The sequence below is a fragment of the Oryctolagus cuniculus genome, chromosome 4 (assembly GCF_051225735.1).
Source record: "Oryctolagus cuniculus isolate XC-2025 breed Fujian yellow rabbit chromosome 4, ASM5122573v1, whole genome shotgun sequence".
NCBI lineage: Eukaryota > Metazoa > Chordata > Mammalia > Lagomorpha > Leporidae > Oryctolagus > Oryctolagus cuniculus.
In genome coordinates this window covers 15,998,452-16,018,353 of record NC_142870.1, presented here as the reverse complement: position 1 = coordinate 16,018,353, position 19,902 = coordinate 15,998,452, and the positions used below count along the sequence as shown (strand labels likewise).

Genomic DNA, 19,902 nt, shown 5'->3' with positions numbered 1-19,902 from the left:
TCTTCATTTCGTAATAAACAATGGGAGGTCAGTGACCATACCTCTTCACCTGTGGAGAATGTGGTGCCAAGAATGCAGCAGATACTGAATTTTGGAACTTATTTTTACTTGTTAATATCCTTTTTATGGTATACTCAATGTTCCAGGTACTGTTTAAACCACTTAGAAAATTTGGTTTTAGAACAGTGATGTATTCCTCTGTGATGATAACCAGGTACTTAGTATAAACTAAAGATAATTTTTAACTTGGCCCCCAGTGATGGTGTTTGTATAACAGTTAAGAATATCCTTCGAAGTAACAAACTCAACCACTGAAGAGAGTCACTGGCAACAAGTACAGAGGAACAAATCAAGACTCAAACTTTTTCTGGAAAAAAAAACCCTGTTGTTTATTATTATTTAGAAAGCACACACAACAATTTATTGAGGCAAAAGAGAAAATGCAAAATAAGTGAGCATACAAATTCATTTCAAAAAGAACTGATGTCACCTCCCACGTAGTATCTATGTGAACTTTTAAAATTTCGTATTTCTTATATCTGTATACATAATCAGATTATGGATATAGATATATGGAAACACATCATACACTCAAAGAAATCTTCTCTCCAAAAATATTTGGTGAGCACATCCACTTTCTTCCCCTAAATTTTCAACAATATTTTCTCAGTTCATGCCACTGTCTCTTTTCTCTGAGTTCGTCTCTGATGACAAGTAAGGATACTTGTGAAGGAAGATTTCCCCTTAGTTCTTGACTTTTTCTTTAATTTTTTCTGATTTTTGAGTGAGATTCCAAGTTCTTCCATGATGGCATTGAAAGAGAGACACTAGAGGACATGAAATAAGACAGCATCAGCTTAACCGAGCCTGTGTCCCTCCTGCCATTGACCTGTCACTGCTGGGGTCTTAGGAACACAACACGATGGTCTCAGGGAAATTCTGCCATAACCAATTGGCTCCCATCACTTCCTCCTCCACCCACTGGCCACCCACTTTTTCTACTTGGGCAAGCGGTGGGATTTCATTCACAAATGCACAGTATAAAACGACCCAGTTAGAAAAAAAAGAAAACAAAAAACCAAGACTCTCAAAATAGAAAACTTACCTTTGCTGAGACACCAAAATAGAGTTAAATTAAGTCATTGCCCCCATTGAGATGATCCAAACATTGATAGGTTTATCAAGGCATACGGACACTTCAGTAATGCTATAGAAAATGAACAAACCTTCTCTACACCAAGGCTTTGTTTTTTTCTCCCATGAAACCTTACTTTGTTCCTAAAATAAAATCTAATTCTTGATGACTTTCCTTTCTGATAAAAAAAAAAGAAAAAAAACAATTTTAAATTGTATATTTTCTCCAAAAAAAAAACAGAGATTCTGGCAGCAGCAATGATGCAGCTGTGGTTGAAATGAAAAATAATGTGGTAGTGAACTACACAGCAAAGTTGATGCAATATAACAAAAGAAAATGGCATTATGATTATAAAATGCTATGCATATGCAGATGATATATATGAGTATATATATATGCATATCCACTACAGTTACACTATGTCTGTTCACATGCACAGTATATAAATGACCAAATAAAACATAATTTGCTGTAATTTCTTTTAGATCTTTGAGTGATAGATTCAATCTTATATGGGGTTCTATAAAGCAGTTATTTAATGAGGTTACTATTAACCCATCTTTTAGTGAGAAATCCAAGTACAAAACTACAAAGAGCTCATGATTCTATTTATATGAAGTATTTAACATAGTCAAACTCACAGGAGCAGAGAGTGAGCTGTGTCTCACTAGAGGTTAGAAGGAGGGGACAATGGGTACAGTTGCTATTCACTGGGTATAAAAGTTTCAGTTATGCAGGATGAATGAATTCTAGACATAAGCTGTACAACATCGTACCTAGAGTTAATAGCAGTATATTGTTATAGGATTAAAATTTGTTAAGTGGGTAGCTCTCAAGTGTTATTCCTACCATCAAAAAAATCTTCCAAAAACTCGAGACCTTTAGTAAAGCTTATGGGAGTGCAAATATCGCTTCTGTCCCTTTAGCTCACAAAATGGATATGGCTAAAAGTCAAATGACAAAATGAAATTAGTTGATTTCTCTAAGGTTGGGAATGCCTTAAAAGAAGAAATTGGCGTCCTGTGTTTGCAAAGTACTCACTGTCTAGTGTGATTCTTGCATATCCCTGTGCAGCATGTATTTTGGAAAATTTACAATTTAAGGAGTGGACATTGGCCAAGCAGTTAAGATGTCTGTATCTCATATCAGAGTGTTTGTGTTCAAGTCCCAGCTCTAGCTATTGACTCAAGTCTCCCGCTAATGCAGACCAGTGGGAGGCAGCAGTGATGGTTCAGGTAATTGGGTTCCTACCACCCACATTGGAAACCTAGATTATGTTCCTAGCTTGTGATTCCAGTGCCAGCCCAGCCCCAGCCATTGCAGGCATTTGGGGAGTGAACCAGCACTTGGATGATCTCTCCACGTCCTCCTTCCACCACCCCCACCTCCCAGATTAAAAAAAAAAATGAAAGTTTACATTCACTTTGTTTCAAAAAGGACTTGATACTAGTTTAGATAAGTAGTAATTTTAAAAATTTTCTACTGAATTGAAAATCAGATGTAGAAATTTAGGTTCTGGATATCAACTTTTTGGCTACCAGAGAAAAAACAAGTTGTTTGTATGCCACTTGTATGAAATTTTTTGCTCTTTCAACATGATTTAATTTCATTTCCACTTGTCTATGCTACGAAAACAATGAAAATCCAGACCTTACATGTTAATTTTATTTCAAGTGGTAAGCTGTGGCTTCAGTAAATTTAGAGATGTCATGCCACACAAAGAAAAAATTCGAAAGTGTTTTCTTATGAATTACACATCAAAAAATGTTGCAGCAAGTATACCGCAAATGAATCATAATTTTTTAAAAATATTTTCCATGTAAGGTTTATATATGTTGCAAATAAGATCCAATGGTCATTTTATACTGTCATTCTGATAGATAATGCTGTATTAGGACTTTGGGAACTCTGCTGAGAAATTTCTTTCAGTGGAAGAAGGTTTGTTAGCACAAGGCATTTCTGGTTTTAGGAAGATCAATAAAATGGAAGGAGGCAATGAAGGAAAGGGAATATCAGGAGATTTACAAACACTTGATATATAAACCTTATTTGTAAGTTTATAAAGGAGTTATACTCTTCATATAGATGGAGAAATTCACTATTAGAGATATTAAATAACTTAAGAGGAAAATCCTTTATTTAATTATTTGTTACAATTTTTAGAGATTTATTTATTAATTACAGAGAGAGAGGCAGACACACACACACACACACACACACACACAGATATCTTCCATCTGCTAGTTCACTACCCAGATGACTGCAACAGCCAGCACCGGCCAGGCTGAAGCCAGAAGCCAGAAGCCAGGAGCTTCATCCAGTCTTCCATGTGAGTGCCAGGGGCTCAAACAGTTCAGCATCCTCCACTGCTTCTCCCAGACCATTAGCAAGGAGCTAGATCATCAGTGGAGCAGCCAGGACAAGAACCAGCATCTGTATGAGATGCTGACATCGCAGGTGGTGGCTTTACCTGCTACACCACAGCACTGGCCCCAGGAAACTCTCTATTTGAACTCAGTCCATTTGGACTGCCAAAAACCAATTGCTTTCCCTGGAAATTGTCTAGCTACATCTTGATTCTTATTTTTTATCACAATAGATAGCTTTGTGAATTGTTTTCCCATAAAAATATAAGTTGAGATGTTCCAATCTTTCTGTTTCATTTGAGCTCCCAAGTATTTCATTTTAGACCTCTCATTTCATTTTACACTGAAACAGCTAAAATCAATCTTCAGGTGTGGCTTCCATAAAAGATACAATGAGGAAAAGACGCATTGAAACCTCCTTTTCCGATTTTTGGTAGAGAGACAGTCATAGATCCTATCATATTAATACGGCTAAAATGTTTACAATTTTTCTTTAAAAAAGAAATCCTTCCCCCAAAGTTTAGACTTCTCTGTTACTACAAACATCAGATTCTTTAGATTACCCCAAATATTTATTTCTTGCTGCTTGTGTGAGGGTGAATACAACCACGTTATTTTTGGTGGTCTGATTTCTCTGTCTTTGGTCACAATGATTTCTTTTTGAGTCTCATTTTGTCTCCAACTGTCAAAAAGAAAATGGCAAGATATTGGGGCTGACCTTTCTGTTTTTTCAAGTTTTGCTGTAGTCACAAAGAAAGATGACCTTTAAGGTCCCTTGGCCATGAGTCCAAATAAACCACACATTCTCATATCCACAGGAAATGAAAGTATGAAGGTCATCTCTCAGTCCAGAGTGGCATGGGAGGGGCTCATATTCATTAACTAATTTTTCTTTTATAATCTCAGTATTCATGCACATGTATAAAGTTTGACTTTGTAAATCAGAATCAAAATTAAGTAGTTTCTCAAGCTTCTTTTTCTGGGCTTGGGCTTTTATGAACTCCTTTATTTTCATAAAGCCATAAGATCATTATTATTATTATTATTATTATTATTTGACAGGCAGAGTGGACAGTGAGAGAGAAAGACAGAGAGAAAGGTCTTCCTTTGCCATTGGTTCACCCTTCAATGGCAGCTGTGGCTGGTGCACCGCGCTGATCCGATGGCAGGAGCCAGGTGCTTTTCCTGGTCTCCCATGGGGTGCAGGGCCCAAGTACTTGAGCCATCCTCCACTGCACTCCCTGGCCACAGCAGAGAGCTGGCCTGGAAGAGGGGCAACCGGGACAGAATCCGGCGCCCTGACCGGGACTAGAACCTGGTGTGCTGGCGCCACAAGGTGGAGAATTAGCCTAGTGAGCCGCGGCGCTGGCCTATTTTTAAACATCAGAGTTGAAATCTGTCATCCCTAAGTACATTCATCTAACTCCTTCCTTCAACAGGCGGCAGAAGCAAAGGAATGCTACCAGTAACACTGTCTGGGGTTTCAGGGACTGGAAATTCCTTGGCTAGCCTGGATTCTAGGTCCTGCTACTTATCTCTAGTGGGCAGAGCTCATATTTTAATGGATCTAATTGTGGCCACTAATTATTCCTTGGAATTGGCCCCTGGCATCAGAGTGCTGTAGTTAAAAGTTCTATTGTGTTCCTTATTATCTGTGTTGGACTGGGTGAGGTCTTATCTTTTTTTTTTTCTTTAAGATTTATTTATTTATTTGAAAGTCAGAGTTATAGAGAAGGAGGGTAGAGGCATAGAGAGAGAGAGAGAGTGAGGGAGAGAAAGAGAGAGAGAGAGGTCTTCCTTCTGCTGGTTCACTCCCCAAATGACTGCCATGGCTGTGGCTGGGCCAAGCCAAAACCAGGAGCCAGGAGCTTCATCCAGGTCTCCCACATGGGTACAGGGGCCCAAAGGCTTGGGCCATCTTCTGCTGCTTTCCCAGGATTATTAGCAGGGAACTGGATCAGAACTGGAGCAACTGGGACTCAAACCAACACCCATATGGAATGCCAGCACTGCAAGCGGTGGCTTTCTCTACTTATCCAGAGTCCCTATTTTCTCTTTGACTCAATTTCCTAAAATATAAAATGGGCAAGTTGTAGAACCCTTTTCCTAGAGTGATTATGAGAATTCGATGAGCTGATATATATAAAATATGCAGCTCAATACTTGGCAAAGTATAATTATGCTTTTTATTCAAAATAAAATTTTATACATCACAGTGAAAATATTTAACTTTGTGGCATTCACTGATTTTTCTTTTTTTTTCTTTTTTTGACAGGCAGAGTTAGACAGTGAGAGAGAGAGAGAGATACAGAGAGAAAGGTCTTCCTTTCTGTTGGTTCACCCTCTAAGTGCACCACGCTGATCCGAAACCAGGAGCCAGGTGCTTCTCCTGGTCTCCCATGCAGGTGCATGGCCCAAGCACTTGGGCCATCCTCCACTGCACTCCCGGGCCACAGCAGAGAGCTGGCCTGGAAGAGGAGCAACAGGGACAGAATCCGGTGCCCCAACCGAGACTAGAACCCGGGTGCCGGCGCTGCAGGCGGAGGATTAGCCAAGTGAGCTGCAGTGAGGCCCAGCACTCACTGATTTTATTTCATGAATTTGCTCTACTTAACAATTTCTGTGTTGTTTATACCAGTGTTTCAGTTAAAATCATAAAATTTCAACACCTGCTATTACTTGTTTTGGCCAATCCATAACACATTTCGAAGTTTAATGAATAGCAGGCATTATGACAGCTTGTGTGATGCTTATGAAGGATAGGTGCTCAAACATGAGAAGGAAATAAAAGCTAACTTTGATCCTATTGTCATTTAAAAAATAACATCTCTGTTTATGAACCTGTTTTAAAGAATCCCTGCGATGATGTGTGATGGGAAATTCACAAACATACGGATTTACAGGAATAATGTATAATAGTATCATTTATACTGCTCCTGACACAGCCAAAAGTGGGGTGTGTGTGTGTGTGTGTGTGTGTGTGTGTGTGAACATGTGTGTGAGTCTGTGTGAGAGACTTTTCTGTTACAGGAATGGAAATTAAGAAATGGAAGCGAGCTGCAGAGACTGCACCTGGAACTTCCACTAGAACTGCACCCCTCCCCCTCCAGGAAGAGAAATTTTCTTGTTCGCCTGGGTTTTGCAGAAAGTCATTTCCTTTGGCTTCTTCCAGGCACGTGCTGTGTCCCTCATGGGTTCCTTTTCCTTACCTTCTGCCTCCTTTTGCTTTCTTTCACCCTCCCCTTTGGCTTCTCTTTCTAACTGTTGACTGCACCTCCTTTGGATTAACCCCAGATATGTGATTTCTTGTTATTAGCTTGAGCCTGAATATAAATGATATCTTCTCTCCTTATCTTCTTGTTGCAACTGTTACCCTAGAAGTGGTGGAAGGTCCAATAATGTTCTTTCTATTTTGTACCTAAATATGTAGTCTCAGAAGTTAATGGTCCAGGAGAAGAGAACTTAAAAAAAAGTTACAGGGGAGGGAGAGAGGTTATCTGTTTAGAATTGTATCTATGAAATATATAATATCTGTTCACTTTATATTAATACAAAATTTTTTAAAAAGTTGAAGGGAAAATTCTGCTACAATTTGACCTGATTTTTCAGTCGCTAAAGAATTAATATTTCTGAGGTTGGGTTTCTTACTGCTTGCAAACTTGGCATCAGATTGTGAATGCCAAATTGATATCTTACTGTAAATTTCTCATGACTGCATTCAGTTATTCCATTCACTGGTGCATTTAGGTGAACATTTTGAAGAACTGCTTTGGGTACAGGTACCTTTAAGAAATTTCCTTACTGCTTTCAAGAAGTTCTGTCCTAGCCAATAATCTAATATGAAACTTACATTTTGTGTAGGTTTCTCCTTTAATTTGCCAGACTCCTGTTCAAAGACATTTGAAGCACTCTGTGACATTGTCTAATAAATTTTCATATTACTTATGAAAGAGATGAATGCATGCAATACTGTCATCATTTTATAGATGTAAGATCCGTTATTTCATGTAAGACCACTTATAATTTGAAAGTAAGCTATGATTTGAAGCCTTTGGAAGACCATTTTCAGTAAAATATAGAATATCAAGGGAATAGATTTATGAGAAATAATGGGATTATTACTACTATTATTATTATTTTCTTGGTTTGGTTAAATTATTGCCATAATTCCATGGAATCAGTGTCTCAAAGATTTTTTTTAACTAAACACTAATATCTTCAACATTTTTTAGCTTCAAAATGTAATGTGGGAATAAATCTACATGTTTTGGGCCTACAGTCAGGAAACATTAAGGAATAATGGAAGAAAAATTTTATTCATATGAGACTTTGGTGTCACTTAACTGCACCCAGAATTTGCTTCTTCATGGTATAATTGATGATCTGAAGTTCAGCTCAGGTTTCAATCATTCCACACCAATTATGGGAAGGTCCCTTGAGGAAGATTCTTGGAATATTTATATGTGCACTATTTTTGTGTAAAGTTCTTGCATTCTAGAACTAGGATTGGGCATCATTTGCTCTGGTTTTTCTGGGTTTATACAGTATCCATAGGCCATCTGTCATGCCCCTATCCTTGGAATTTTTAAGAACTGGATCATACACATTGAGTATGAATATACATTTTATTAACTTCCAGAATAGTATTTATTTTGATTTGTATCTGGGCACTAATAGGGGAGCTGAAATTCATCACTGGTGTCTCTGCCAAGAACCTTGGGATGGAGGAAATCTAAACACTGAGATAAAACTTCCCAGGGTGTTCATGCACTCATATCCCAACCTCTGATTCACAGCCCCTACTGGATCACCTCATTTCCCTGTACCTCCAAGGCTTTAAACCCAATAGGTAAGCCTACATGAAAGCTTTTATCTTCCCTTCCTTTGGCTGTAACCTGTAGAGTCGTCTGGCTCATTTTTCTAGCTCTTTTAATGTCATATTTTCACCACTTTAGTGTCATCTCTTCTCCCTATTTCATTTTTTTTCCCATCCCTGGGATCTAGTGTCAACAGTTTCACCTTCTCAGATGCTAGATTTAAGTTTTTCTATTTGCATGAATGCATATGCTAGAATTCCTTGTTCCCTTATTTGAATTCTTCAAACCATAAAAAATTACCTATGGGGGCCACAATATTGCTTGATGATATGGGATATACAAAGATTCCCTTTCTGATTCACTTTTATTTAGAGATTTCTTTTAGAAACCTGTTTGCCTATTAAGATAAATGTATTATGGAATGGCATGCATCGTCCATGTTGATTTTGATTTTCATTTTTCCAAGAATTCTTAAAAGAAATTATTCACATGGGGTAGCTGTCCAGTGGTGTCCAACCCAAAATCTCAAGGGGGAGGGGACTGTAGTCTCATTCTCTTCTAACATTAGGGATAATTTCATGGAAAGCTTTGAAAAATGGGACTCACATTGAGACACCTAAACATTTTGATATTGATCCATATGTTCTCTTCCAATTCTAAATTCCAACCTTTGCCCCACTTGTAAAGTTGCAGTGAGGGCTTTATATGCATTGCCCTCAAGGTTGGGATGCTATAGGAAGAAAAAAGAAGAATCAAATTTGAAGCTTTGAACTCTTAAATAGCCTTTTGTGGATCTACAGAAGACATCTCAGTCTTTGAAGCTATTAATTATATAGCCAGGTATTTGAAAGAAGGAAAAAGCTGGTGCTTTGAATTCTGCAAGTTTGACATTAAATATCAAATATAGACCTTTGAGAACACAGACTACAGGGTTCATTATAGAGTGAAGATAGAATTGATGTGTGTCTTCTACCAAGGAGGAAAGTCCAACCATGTGAGAACCACAGCTTTATCCAAATGCTGTGAGCACCCAAGAATTGCCCTCTCATCTGTCATTTAGGTCCTGTTAGAGTCACATTCCTTGGGATAAAACAGCCTGATAGATGGAGGAAGGAAGGCAGAGAACACAGAGAAATCCTATCGCCGTTCTGTCTTAATCTCTCAGAGAAGGCAGTGACTCCTGAAGAGAAATGTCATCAGGGCCTGTCCTCAGGCCAGGCCAAGACTGTCTATTGAGTCTCTCAGAGCTTCTCAATCTCACTGCAGGGCAGCTGAAACTCCTCCGTGCTCCAGAACAAACACAAATATGGCAGATGGGTTTGAAGAGGGGGACGCAAAGTGGTCTGCCCAAGTAGGTCAGATATTTCTGCAATGAGGATAACTGTCAGTTGAGCCAGAGGAAAGCAAATTTCTTGGCTAACAAATGGCAGGAATATGAATTTCAATTCAAAACTCCCATAGTGCTTTTGTATTTTCTGGAGTTACTGTCAGGGGCCAGTGTGACTTTGTCCCTGGTCCTCTTATTTATCTCTGATGTCCTGCACTGAAGCCCTGAGATTATTCTGTAAGGATTGTCTTCCCTTGTCTTTATTATGACAAGGACCTACTCCAATTTAGCAGCTCAGAGGGTAAGCAGGGCCATAAAAATAGCTTCCCATAAATTCGTAGTCTGCCCCTTGTCCTAAAGGGAATGTTCCTTACCTCCAGGTAAATTAAGCCTGATGTAGAGTTTTAGTTGTCCATAAGGCATGTAGTGTACTTGGTACACTAGGGACAACTAATATAGAGAGTCCTTGGGGGAAGTCGTGCTTCTTCTCTAAATAACTGAACTCAACTCAGATGTCCCCTCCTCTGCTTGTAGATCTTGTAAACTCAAGAATATTCAATTTTGGTTTAAAATATTGTCTTTTGGCTGGCTAATGGCTACTTTAACATTGTTCTCTCCTCTACCTTACTTGTTCTTTTCTTTCTAAGGGCAATATAGGATGAGGAAAGGTTCCAGAGGTCCCAGTGAAGTAGGCAGGCATACAGGTTAAAATTTATGAGGTTTGTGAGCTGGAAGACCATGCCTTCACCACGCCCCTGTGTGACCTCATGCCCTTACCTGGTCACACTGAGTGTTCACCGGACAATCAGGTTAATTGACCACTCCCCTTTGAAAGTGGATTAAAAGCCTGGGACACGGTGTGTCCACACTTTTTCCTTTCCCTGGCCTCTTGCCAGTACGGGGCTGGCTGCAGCATTGTGCTTCCAGGGTGCGTGGCCTTCAGGCCACCTTGCCCCATGCTTGCTGGCCTAGATGCTCCTCCACGTGGCTGGTTCCTGGTACTCAGTATGAACCTAGATCTACCTCTCTTTCGTAGATAAAGCTCTCACTCTCCTATGCATCTTTCGCACTGAATAAAAGCTTAAAAATGAACCATGCTGCCTCGGTCATTTATGCTGGTATTCAGAATTCTTCTCTAAATATTAGGCAAGAACCCACATGGGCTTATTAATATTAGGAATTTATTAATAAGCATATGGTGATATCATATGGCACCCCAAATTCCTGTATCATATTTGGCACTGCAGATGGGACTTTTGGGGAACTTTAAGGGGCCACATTCTGTGTATTTTAGGGGGCCAAATTCCGATATCACCAGGAGTACTGGTCCATGGCTACTATCTATCTTTGGCTTCCACTGGGATATGAGATCCTACCAGATCATAGACCCTGGTCTTTGTCTCTGCTGTGTCCCTTGAGATGCCCAAGGTCCCACCATTGCCATGTGAAGTCCATATACTGTTTTTTGCCTCCAACCTCTAGTATTCCAGATTATTGATTCTCTCAGCCCTTCCACAAGGCTTTTAGGTGGGAAAAGCTGTGGATTTGGATTTCTGTGTTTTTCCTGGCATTCTCTGGGATTCAGGAAGATCCTGTGAAGTTTTCCCAGGCTACTACTTAGATACTTTTATTTTGTCATTCAGTAGACACTTGGGTGTAAGACTTCTCTCCAAGTCTTGATACCTCCTGGGCTACATTCTGTGGAGCAAGGACATCTATTTTCCTTTATCTTTCTTTGGAATGGACTCAGGGATGGTAATTAGCCTTCTTTTAAGGACTCAGGTAACATGTAATCATTTATGACTTGCCCCCAGTTGTCTTTTTTAATAGTAATTAAAAAATTTGGTCTGGGGTCGGAAAAGAAGGTAAGAAAATAAATAATCTGTATTTGCCCAAGTTTAACAATCTGGGTTATGGCTATTGCTAATTATAGATAAATTTTTTGAATTAAACAACTAACCAACTCAATACAACATCTGGATCTTACCATTGAAACCATGGTTTTCAAGATTTCTATCTGTCTGAAAAATTGGCAAAGATGACATATAATTCAAAAGTTGAGTGTTAACTCACTTTTAGCCTGGAGGTGGTTTGTAGAAAAATGCAATGCCTGATGATAGGGAGAAAGACAGGGTTAAAAAAAAATAGTGGAAAATAAGTGCATGTTGTTCTTTCCCTTTGTTTCTCCTGTCTATGTTAAGCAGAATTGCTTCAGTTCCATTTACAGAATGGAGTTTTGTTTTCTGCTCCAGCCCCATTTATCTCTGCCTTTCCTGAATTGTGAATATATAACCAGTTGGACAGCTTTGGCTAGCTTCCTAGGTACACACTTTTTAAAAAAATCTAATCTGTAGGATCATCCTCTCAACAAAGTCAAAAAACACCACTTTTTTTTAACTTCAGCAAAGTCAAAAAACTACTCCACTTTTGTAACTTTCAAGGTGTTTGCAATGATTTGTTTCTAACTCATTGGAAGGGCACCCTCTTGCTCCTGGAGGCTATAATGGCTGTTGTGCCATTTTCTCTGTGTCAAGAGCAGGTTGTTCTACCTTAAATTGTTGTCAGGGCAAAGTAATTCTATTTATTGGAATAAGAATTTAATCTGTTTGACAGAGATACATGACCATAGAAAAGATCGATCAACAAAAGTTTTTATTTTCATTGCTTTTGTATTTTTATTTCCTTTCTATTTCTACTAGATTTTTAAAAATATCGTGATTGAAAGAGAACTTCAAATGTACCCTCCTGATTCCACCAATGAAGAAAATGAGATTTTTCAATCTGCCTTTGCCATTTAGCAACAGTATGAAGACTTAAATTCTTGGCTTCTAATTCCTATGTCACCTGTCTGGTGGTACACACATCTTTTAGAGTCTGTGTGCTTTGTAAGACAGTATCAACTTGTACAGGAAGGATAATGTTTATAAAAGTGAATTCCAAATGGATTTAAGTTGCTTCCTGGCATCTCTGATAATTAATGAATGTTTGGACTTCCAGGTAAAGGAAATACTCTTTGCACAATTATAAAAATAACTTGATTAAAGAGACTTCTGCATGTCACTTACTAAATAAGTTGATCAGATCACAGAAAAAGGGGAGCTTCATACACCTCAATTATCTGAAAATATACCAAATTTGAGCAAATTATCTTCAAACAGTAGTTTCTTAGTTTTTAAGGTTGGTACAGACTGATTAGGGTAGCCTTCTTTTGTGAAGCTGACAAATCTAAATATTTGAATCTTTTATGTCTGAGTATTCTCCATATAGTTGAAAACTGAACAGAAAGACAATTCTGGTCGTTAATTTTTTTAATTGCTAGTAAGGAGTTTTGTTACTTCATTTCATCTTTCAGGTCTCACTACTTTTGTGTCTATTCACATTATGACATGAACACAAGTTGTGTAATTTGGTTCATTAGCTGTATTTGTGTCTACAGCAACAAAGTTCAGATTCTCCATGGTGCAAAACCACACAATGCATTTTTGATGTTAACTTTCTGTCCCAAGAATGCCCTCATGTTTGCAAACAGAAATCATTTAAAAATTCGAGCAAGAATCGCATTCTCTGTGATACCAATCTCTGTGGGGAGAATTTTGAAAGCAAATATAATTTTAATATGCTTATGCATCTGGACATAAAATTCCATAACTGTGAGGCGCATAATGAGATGGTTCCTAAAGGCGAGTTAAAACTGCAGCACCAAGCAGAAATTTTTCATTTCCTGTAAGAGTTAATTAATAATGCCATTTGGCACAGTTAGATGTGCAGAAAATAGTACAATAATACAAGTGCTTTGCTTTCCTTTTGCTTTTAAAGGCTGTACAGGCTACTTTTAAATTGCTTCCTAGGAACATACCTTGTAGTAGAAGGCTCATGTGCTTGAAAACTAATTGAGATTATTGTGGTACTATTTTACCATACGCGGCTCATATAAAATATAACACAATGCCAGTTAATTGCAGTGAGGTTTTTGGGAGTGATTTTCCTGTGGTAGGTTTATAATCATATGACTAAGCTTATTTTCCTAACAGCATTCCCAGCCACCATTCAGTCCTTAGGTAATTCCAATTTGTAGAGAAACTCTAAGGTAATTAATGTACAGTTATAATTTGAAATAAAGTAGAAATATACAGCTTTATGTCTTCCTCTATCATATTAAAGACAGATTTATTAGGAAATAAATTATACAACATGTAATTCATTGTTCAGTCTTTTAATACTTCTTTATTCTCTTGCTAACCTTAAACAATATTTTACAAAGTGTGATCCACAGATGACCTGCTGTTTAATAAGAATTCAGGCTTACCAGCTGATTTGAAGTAAAACTGCACATTCAAACTAGTTTAAGTAAAAATTCATGTTTTCCAACTATTTTTAAGTAAAGCAATTGTATTTAGGACTGTTGAGAAAATTTTCATGTGAGAAAAACTGTTTTTTAAAAAAACACCATTGTGGTGAAGGTAATTTTAGAAAGGCTCAGGTACATTACCTAGTTTTAGATAAAACTTATATTCATTCTAATTTTTGTGAAAATTGCTATGTTGTAAGCATTAATTTTCTGTGTCTACTGAAAATGAAGATTACTAGACTGTAGCGACTGAGAAAGTGGGTCAGGAAGTAGAATCAGTGAACTGTAGTTTAGTTTCCTCAGGTGATTCTGATTTACACCAATGTCTGGGAAGTAATGATGCAGACACAGAATTTGAAATTCTTTCATGTTCAAGACTTTTTTTTCCTAAATTTCTTGTGCAATACGATGACTTCTGGGTGAGAGGGCGAGAGGTCATTGTCATTTTATTAATCATTTACATGATAGCAAGAATGGGCTTTTTCAGTGGTAGAATAAAAGAACAAAAAGGAGAGTATAAAGAACATGGGTACCTGAAACTAACTGAGGTTACTCAAGGGAGAAAGGGGCAGAGAGAGAGAGAGCGAGAACGAGCGAGCAATAAGTATACACTTGATAATTTTGAGTAGGGCAAATCCTATATTTCACAACTAAACATGCAGATTATCGGTTCATGAAATTTCTCTCTCAAGGCTATGCAGTCTCTTCTTGAATTTTCCAAGGAAAAAGTCCATTGATTATTGAATGTTACATGTGTGTTATGTAAATTACTTGGAATTAATGGTTCTACCTTTAGACTTAATAAATTTATAAAGAGCAATGATTTGTTGAGCTCCAATTATAAGCATAAGTTTATGCTTCAGGTTATGGATTCTCAGATCTTCCTGTACATTGGAATGAACTGGACATGTGAACAACAACAAACCAAAAACAACTCTGCTATTGTCTTAGCCCAACTAATTAAGTCAGAATTTCTAGAGATGAGATACAGAACCTCCAGTATAGATCATAATATATTGCAAATTTGAGTCCTTCTCTTCAGCACAGTGATCTTGACATTGATTTTTATTGCTTGTGCAAAGGAACTTGATCTTACAGAGTTTGAATTTCTACATTAGTAAGCTTTTTTTCTAAACCAAGTTCTGTTTTCAGATACTTGATAAATTCTACTTACTGCCCACATAACCAGAGAGCAACACTATTTTCTCTAGAAGGAACCAATATTTATTAGTAGTACTTTAATAAATGATTTCATTTTTAATGTCATAATGTTATTTCATTTACGTCTCATTGAAAATGTGTAAAGTCAATAGTATCACATAATTTAAATGAAAAATTGAAGATCAGAGAAATTAAAATTTTACTCCAAATAGTAAATATCATTTATTGAATAGCTATTATGTGCCAGGCACAGTGCTAACTGTTTTATACATTATCCCAAGATGAGATATTTATGATCATACCAGTGTTCTCGTGAAGATGTCCTGCAGAACCTGGGAGTATCAAGATGCTTTAGGAAAAAAGGGTTTGTGACCTAATAGGCTTGGAAAATGCTGAATTATATTCTGTCTTTTTGGAAATCCTTAGTGCAATAAATGCATGGAGATATCATGCAGTAAGGAATGTTTATTGTGATGATCTATCAGTTATTAAACTACGAAAATCTTATTTGAAAAATGTTTGCCAGTGGAACCCATTTAAAAAAATACTCCTTCAAAAACAATTTTATATGCTAGAAATGATGTTCTAGTACTACATGCTGAGAAAACCAAACTCTGAGGAATTCAGTAATGTTCTTACTACAACTTAGAATTTAAGTTTGGCTGACTTAGAAAATTCTCCTCAGAGTCTGAAGTCTGTGATTCTATCTTACTGATATCTATTTCTCTCGTAGTGAACTTCAATTAAATTGTTGAAAGCATCAAATATAATTACATGCATAAAAACCTTTTGACAGACATAAAATAGTATGTAATTATAAAATCAAGTGATATACAGTCAAAAGTTGTGTACAAATATTAATTTTTGCAAGGGGTAATTTTTTTCTCTGAATCTTCTAATTATACTTTTAAAAGATGATATCTGTAGAAAGGCAATTTTTGTTAGTCACTGTTAACGCTGATTGTCTATACATCATCAATCGCCCTGGAATACTTTTAACATTTTGGTAGTATTTTGGGACATTAAATTGTCCTGAGACTAATAAAATGATGTAGTTCATAGTTTTTCTATATTGAATCAATGAAATATGAAACTAAGATGAATGTAATAATGTAATTATTTCAACAACTGATTCTATTGGTTATGAAAGCAGGAGTTCTAACCTGGGACAAACACTAAGTTTTTCTACTTCAATAACAGTAAATAACTATTAGTGCAATTTGTAGATATCTTCATAAAAGTACATAAAAAGGCTAAGAAGGAACCAGGACAATAGTCGACTTTCTTGAACATGTGTTACTGGAGAAATACAGGGTGGGCTGGAGAGACTTAAGATGAAAAAACTGGAGATCATTTAAAGCTAAGCAAAGAGAAAGCAATGCCCCCAAATCTCACAGACATCATGTCTCTGCTCCTGAGGAATGTGTTTTAGGGGACCATCTGCATATCCTAAGGTAATTTCATTAAGGAAACAAAACCAGCTGATCCCATATTGAGGGAAGATCAAAGACATCTTCAATGCCCCTACTCATGTGAAGGGGAAACAAGCCCCGAAGGAGTAGCAGACATTCTCTGTCGCAACAAATTAAGCATGCAATGGGCTTTCTGTGTCACCAAGTTGAGTTAGTGTGGGGATTATTTACAGCACTTTGAATGCAGGTGGGAAATAAATCCACAGAGGTCTGTAACTAATACGTATGGAAATTCTTTCCTCTATTTTCTCTTCCTTGCCCTTCTCTCCAACACACTTGGAATGAATTAATAATGGTGATGGGTCCAGAGAAACAAGGGTGAACGTGGCAATGTGCAGAAAAGATTGCTCCAAGAACAATCACTCTACCCTGGGACAGTGGGAAGGAAAGACGTTCATCAGTGCAAAGAGTGAGGCCAAGTGTGAAGTAAACAGGAGATGCTATGAATTAGTTCATAGCTTAGACCTTTGTTTGGATCTTCAGGGAAATAACACATCGCTTAAAAAAAAATCACTGTTCCTTAGAATCTAGAATCTTAGAATCTACAGAAGATTGTTTAGCTCTACAAGGAACTATTGTCTGAGAGCTGGACATCAGTGCATTTCTGCCCAGGAATCATTGTTAATGGTGCTGTGTGTCCCAGAGTAAAGGCTGAATTTAGCTAATGCCCTTCTGAATTGAAACTAGAAGTTTCAGGTTTAGTTTCTCTTTCTCTGGATCATGATTTTTGAATCTTTAAAATCTAAGACACCTTTGAGTCTTTGTGTAAATAATACATTTTAAATAGTGGAATCAATTTGAATTAAAAATTAACATTGTTATGGAGTTAGGTATGTACTTACTGAAAAGATAAGGGCTTTGGGTACTTTGAAAATGAGTGGATCTTCAGAAATGTGAGAAAAGGAGAAGGAAAGAGGAAGGGGAGAAATTCACAAAGATGAAAGTCCACAGACTTTAGCATTTTGTTTTCATGCTTTGCACGGTTGGAACTCTGAATCTCCTTTTTCATGAGGACGGAGTTGCTCATTTTTAATGCATGAAGATGGACCTAAGATGACTCTTTAGGACAGAGCAGATTTCTGTAAATACACATATGTAGGAGTACCTTGAGGATGCCCCTACTTCTACATACAGTGTATATCAATTGCTAGTGCCTTGAATTCAAAGTCTAGAGAATATGAGTTTTGCTATCCTGGAGGGATAGGGAGTTGTGGTCATCTGTGCTTAGTAGAGACAGAGAATATCAACAACAGTAATTATCAGTTAACAATTTCTAATGGGCAAACCTTTTTTTTTTTTAACTGATTACACAGTATGAACTGAGGACTGTGTCCGAATCCCTCTCTCCTCTCGAATTAATTTGCCACATTCTAAATCCGTAGATAAAGTGGTTCCAGAGGTGGAGTTGGTTGGATGGGTTTGCTTACATTGCAGTCCATAAAAGAAACAAAAAGCCTTGCATGCAAAAGAAATGAGAAAAATATAGGAAAATGAATAAATCAGAAGCAAGAATAAATGTTTAAATGAAAATTTAAATCAAATGAAGCTGGTAATTATGGAAAGCACATTAAAGCATAATATACACAAGCTTTTATTTTTCGAATTAGTTGCATAAAACAAGATACCTCAAGAGCAAATACAAAGTTAAACCGAAGCAAATCAGCCCATTCTTCCTTTTAATTAAAGACAGTTTTCTAAAACAAGATCTAGGAAAAAGGTGCTCATTGTTCTCATGATTGCTTCTTACTTCTCGGCAAGATTTTCAGATGAAATCATGTTATAATAAATCACCTACAGATTTTAGGTGCGTCAGGAAGTCTTCCACTTAAAGCAAGTGCATCTAGTATCAGATTATTAGTCAGAATCAACTACAGAATTTGCAGGGCCCAATGCAAAATGAAAAAAATGAGACCCTTTGTTAAAAATTATTAAGGATTTCAAGATGTGACAACCTAGCATGGAATAGGCTGTATTATTAGTAATTACATTCCAATAGTCTCTTAAAGTTAAATGGATGCCCCAACGCTCTACAATGACCATGAGCTTTGTATTTTGCTTGTCCTAATCTGCTTATGAAAAAATTCTTTTTACAATCATCTTTTCAGAAAAGTGAACTTCCTACTATGAGTTATTTTAAAAATAAAAATAATAGGCACAATGGTTGACTATTGAAATTGTCCTATCCTATAATTCTAAATACAAGTTTGAAAAACAAAGCCTCAAAAATATTTTGTTATCACTTCTGTATTATTTATCATATTTTTGGTAAAAATTTTTGGGCAAATTATTCTTTTACCAATGATATTTTGAAAAAGGAAATGCTCAATTTCAAAATACTACATTTATATGCTTATATAAATAGTTTTGCCTTAACACATCTGTTTTAAAATATATACTTTAGGACCTGTAACATTCTGCTCAACTATCTTTTTATATCTTTTCCAATTTTGGATTTATTGCTTCCTTGCTCTATCTAAGGGTTTCCATCTTATGAGCAAATAACTGTTCAAAGAAATTAACTGGGTTTGGTATTTCTGCACTGTCACTCCAAATAGCACTAATTGGATTTAGTGTATAAGGCTCTTCCTTCTTCTCATTAATAAATAATGGAGCTGCAGTGCCAGCAGCACCTGGCAGGGATTCAATAGCTCTTTGCTCTAACTCAAAAATGGCTCTTCTGGGCATCTAATTCAATAGACTGTTACAAAAAAAAAAAAAATCCTTAAAAACCCCAAACTTAGAGAGTGCAAACTAAAAACTACCCAGGCCTAGAAAGAGATGACTCACCTGTTCAACATCGTTGTTCTTCCGTGATTTGTATATAAATTCTCCAATGGCTACAAACACAGAAAGGACCAGTCCGGCAGCCAGAACAATAAAGATGCCCCCAATATTTTCCACTCCCAGAGCACTGGCTTCTTTGTTGTCTTCCTCAGGGCAGCCGTTCCCTCGCCACCATTTCTCTTTCATCATATGCAGCTTCCCTTCTTCTTGTAGTTGAAGAATAGCAATTGTGATTTTATCCCGGTAAGGAGAGCCTGTAAGTGAGATAGTTTGGATGTTGGTCCCCAAGAGGTTGAAGAAGATGTTGAAAAGCATGTCTTAGTGGTAACTGCTTTGTGGCTGATGTGAAATTACCTACCCACAAATGGACTAGTAAAAGGGCAGGCAGGTTCAGTCCTACATTTTGAAGACTGTAAATGATTGGAAAGGGAATAGCTGATAGGTTAGCCCTGGCCACACTGTTTTCTCCTTTTAAATAAGAAAAAGCTAAGT

General features: G+C 37.1%; 1 protein-coding gene across 10 annotated transcripts in view; it reads right to left on the bottom strand.

The window, feature by feature from the left end:
* Positions 1-375: 375 nt before the first annotated feature.
* GRIK1 (glutamate ionotropic receptor kainate type subunit 1) overlaps positions 376-19,902 on the bottom strand; it is a 431,814-nt gene continuing 412,287 nt past the window's right edge. For 4 of the 10 annotated variants that reach the window (XM_089330593.1, XM_070071886.2, XM_002716785.6 and 1 more), the window contains 3 exons: positions 19,414-19,664; positions 1,227-1,313; positions 376-827 (listed from right to left, as the gene is read on the bottom strand). In XM_089330593.1, the coding sequence (XP_089186719.1) occupies positions 672-827; positions 1,227-1,313; positions 19,414-19,664 (494 nt within the window). In that variant the 3' untranslated portion in view covers positions 376-671. Of the gene's footprint in view, positions 828-1,226; positions 1,314-14,950; positions 18,082-19,413; positions 19,665-19,902 lie in introns of those variants that run through there. The other 6 variants (XM_008267175.5, XM_002716784.6, XM_051819208.3 and 3 more) reach the window with 3 other exon arrangements.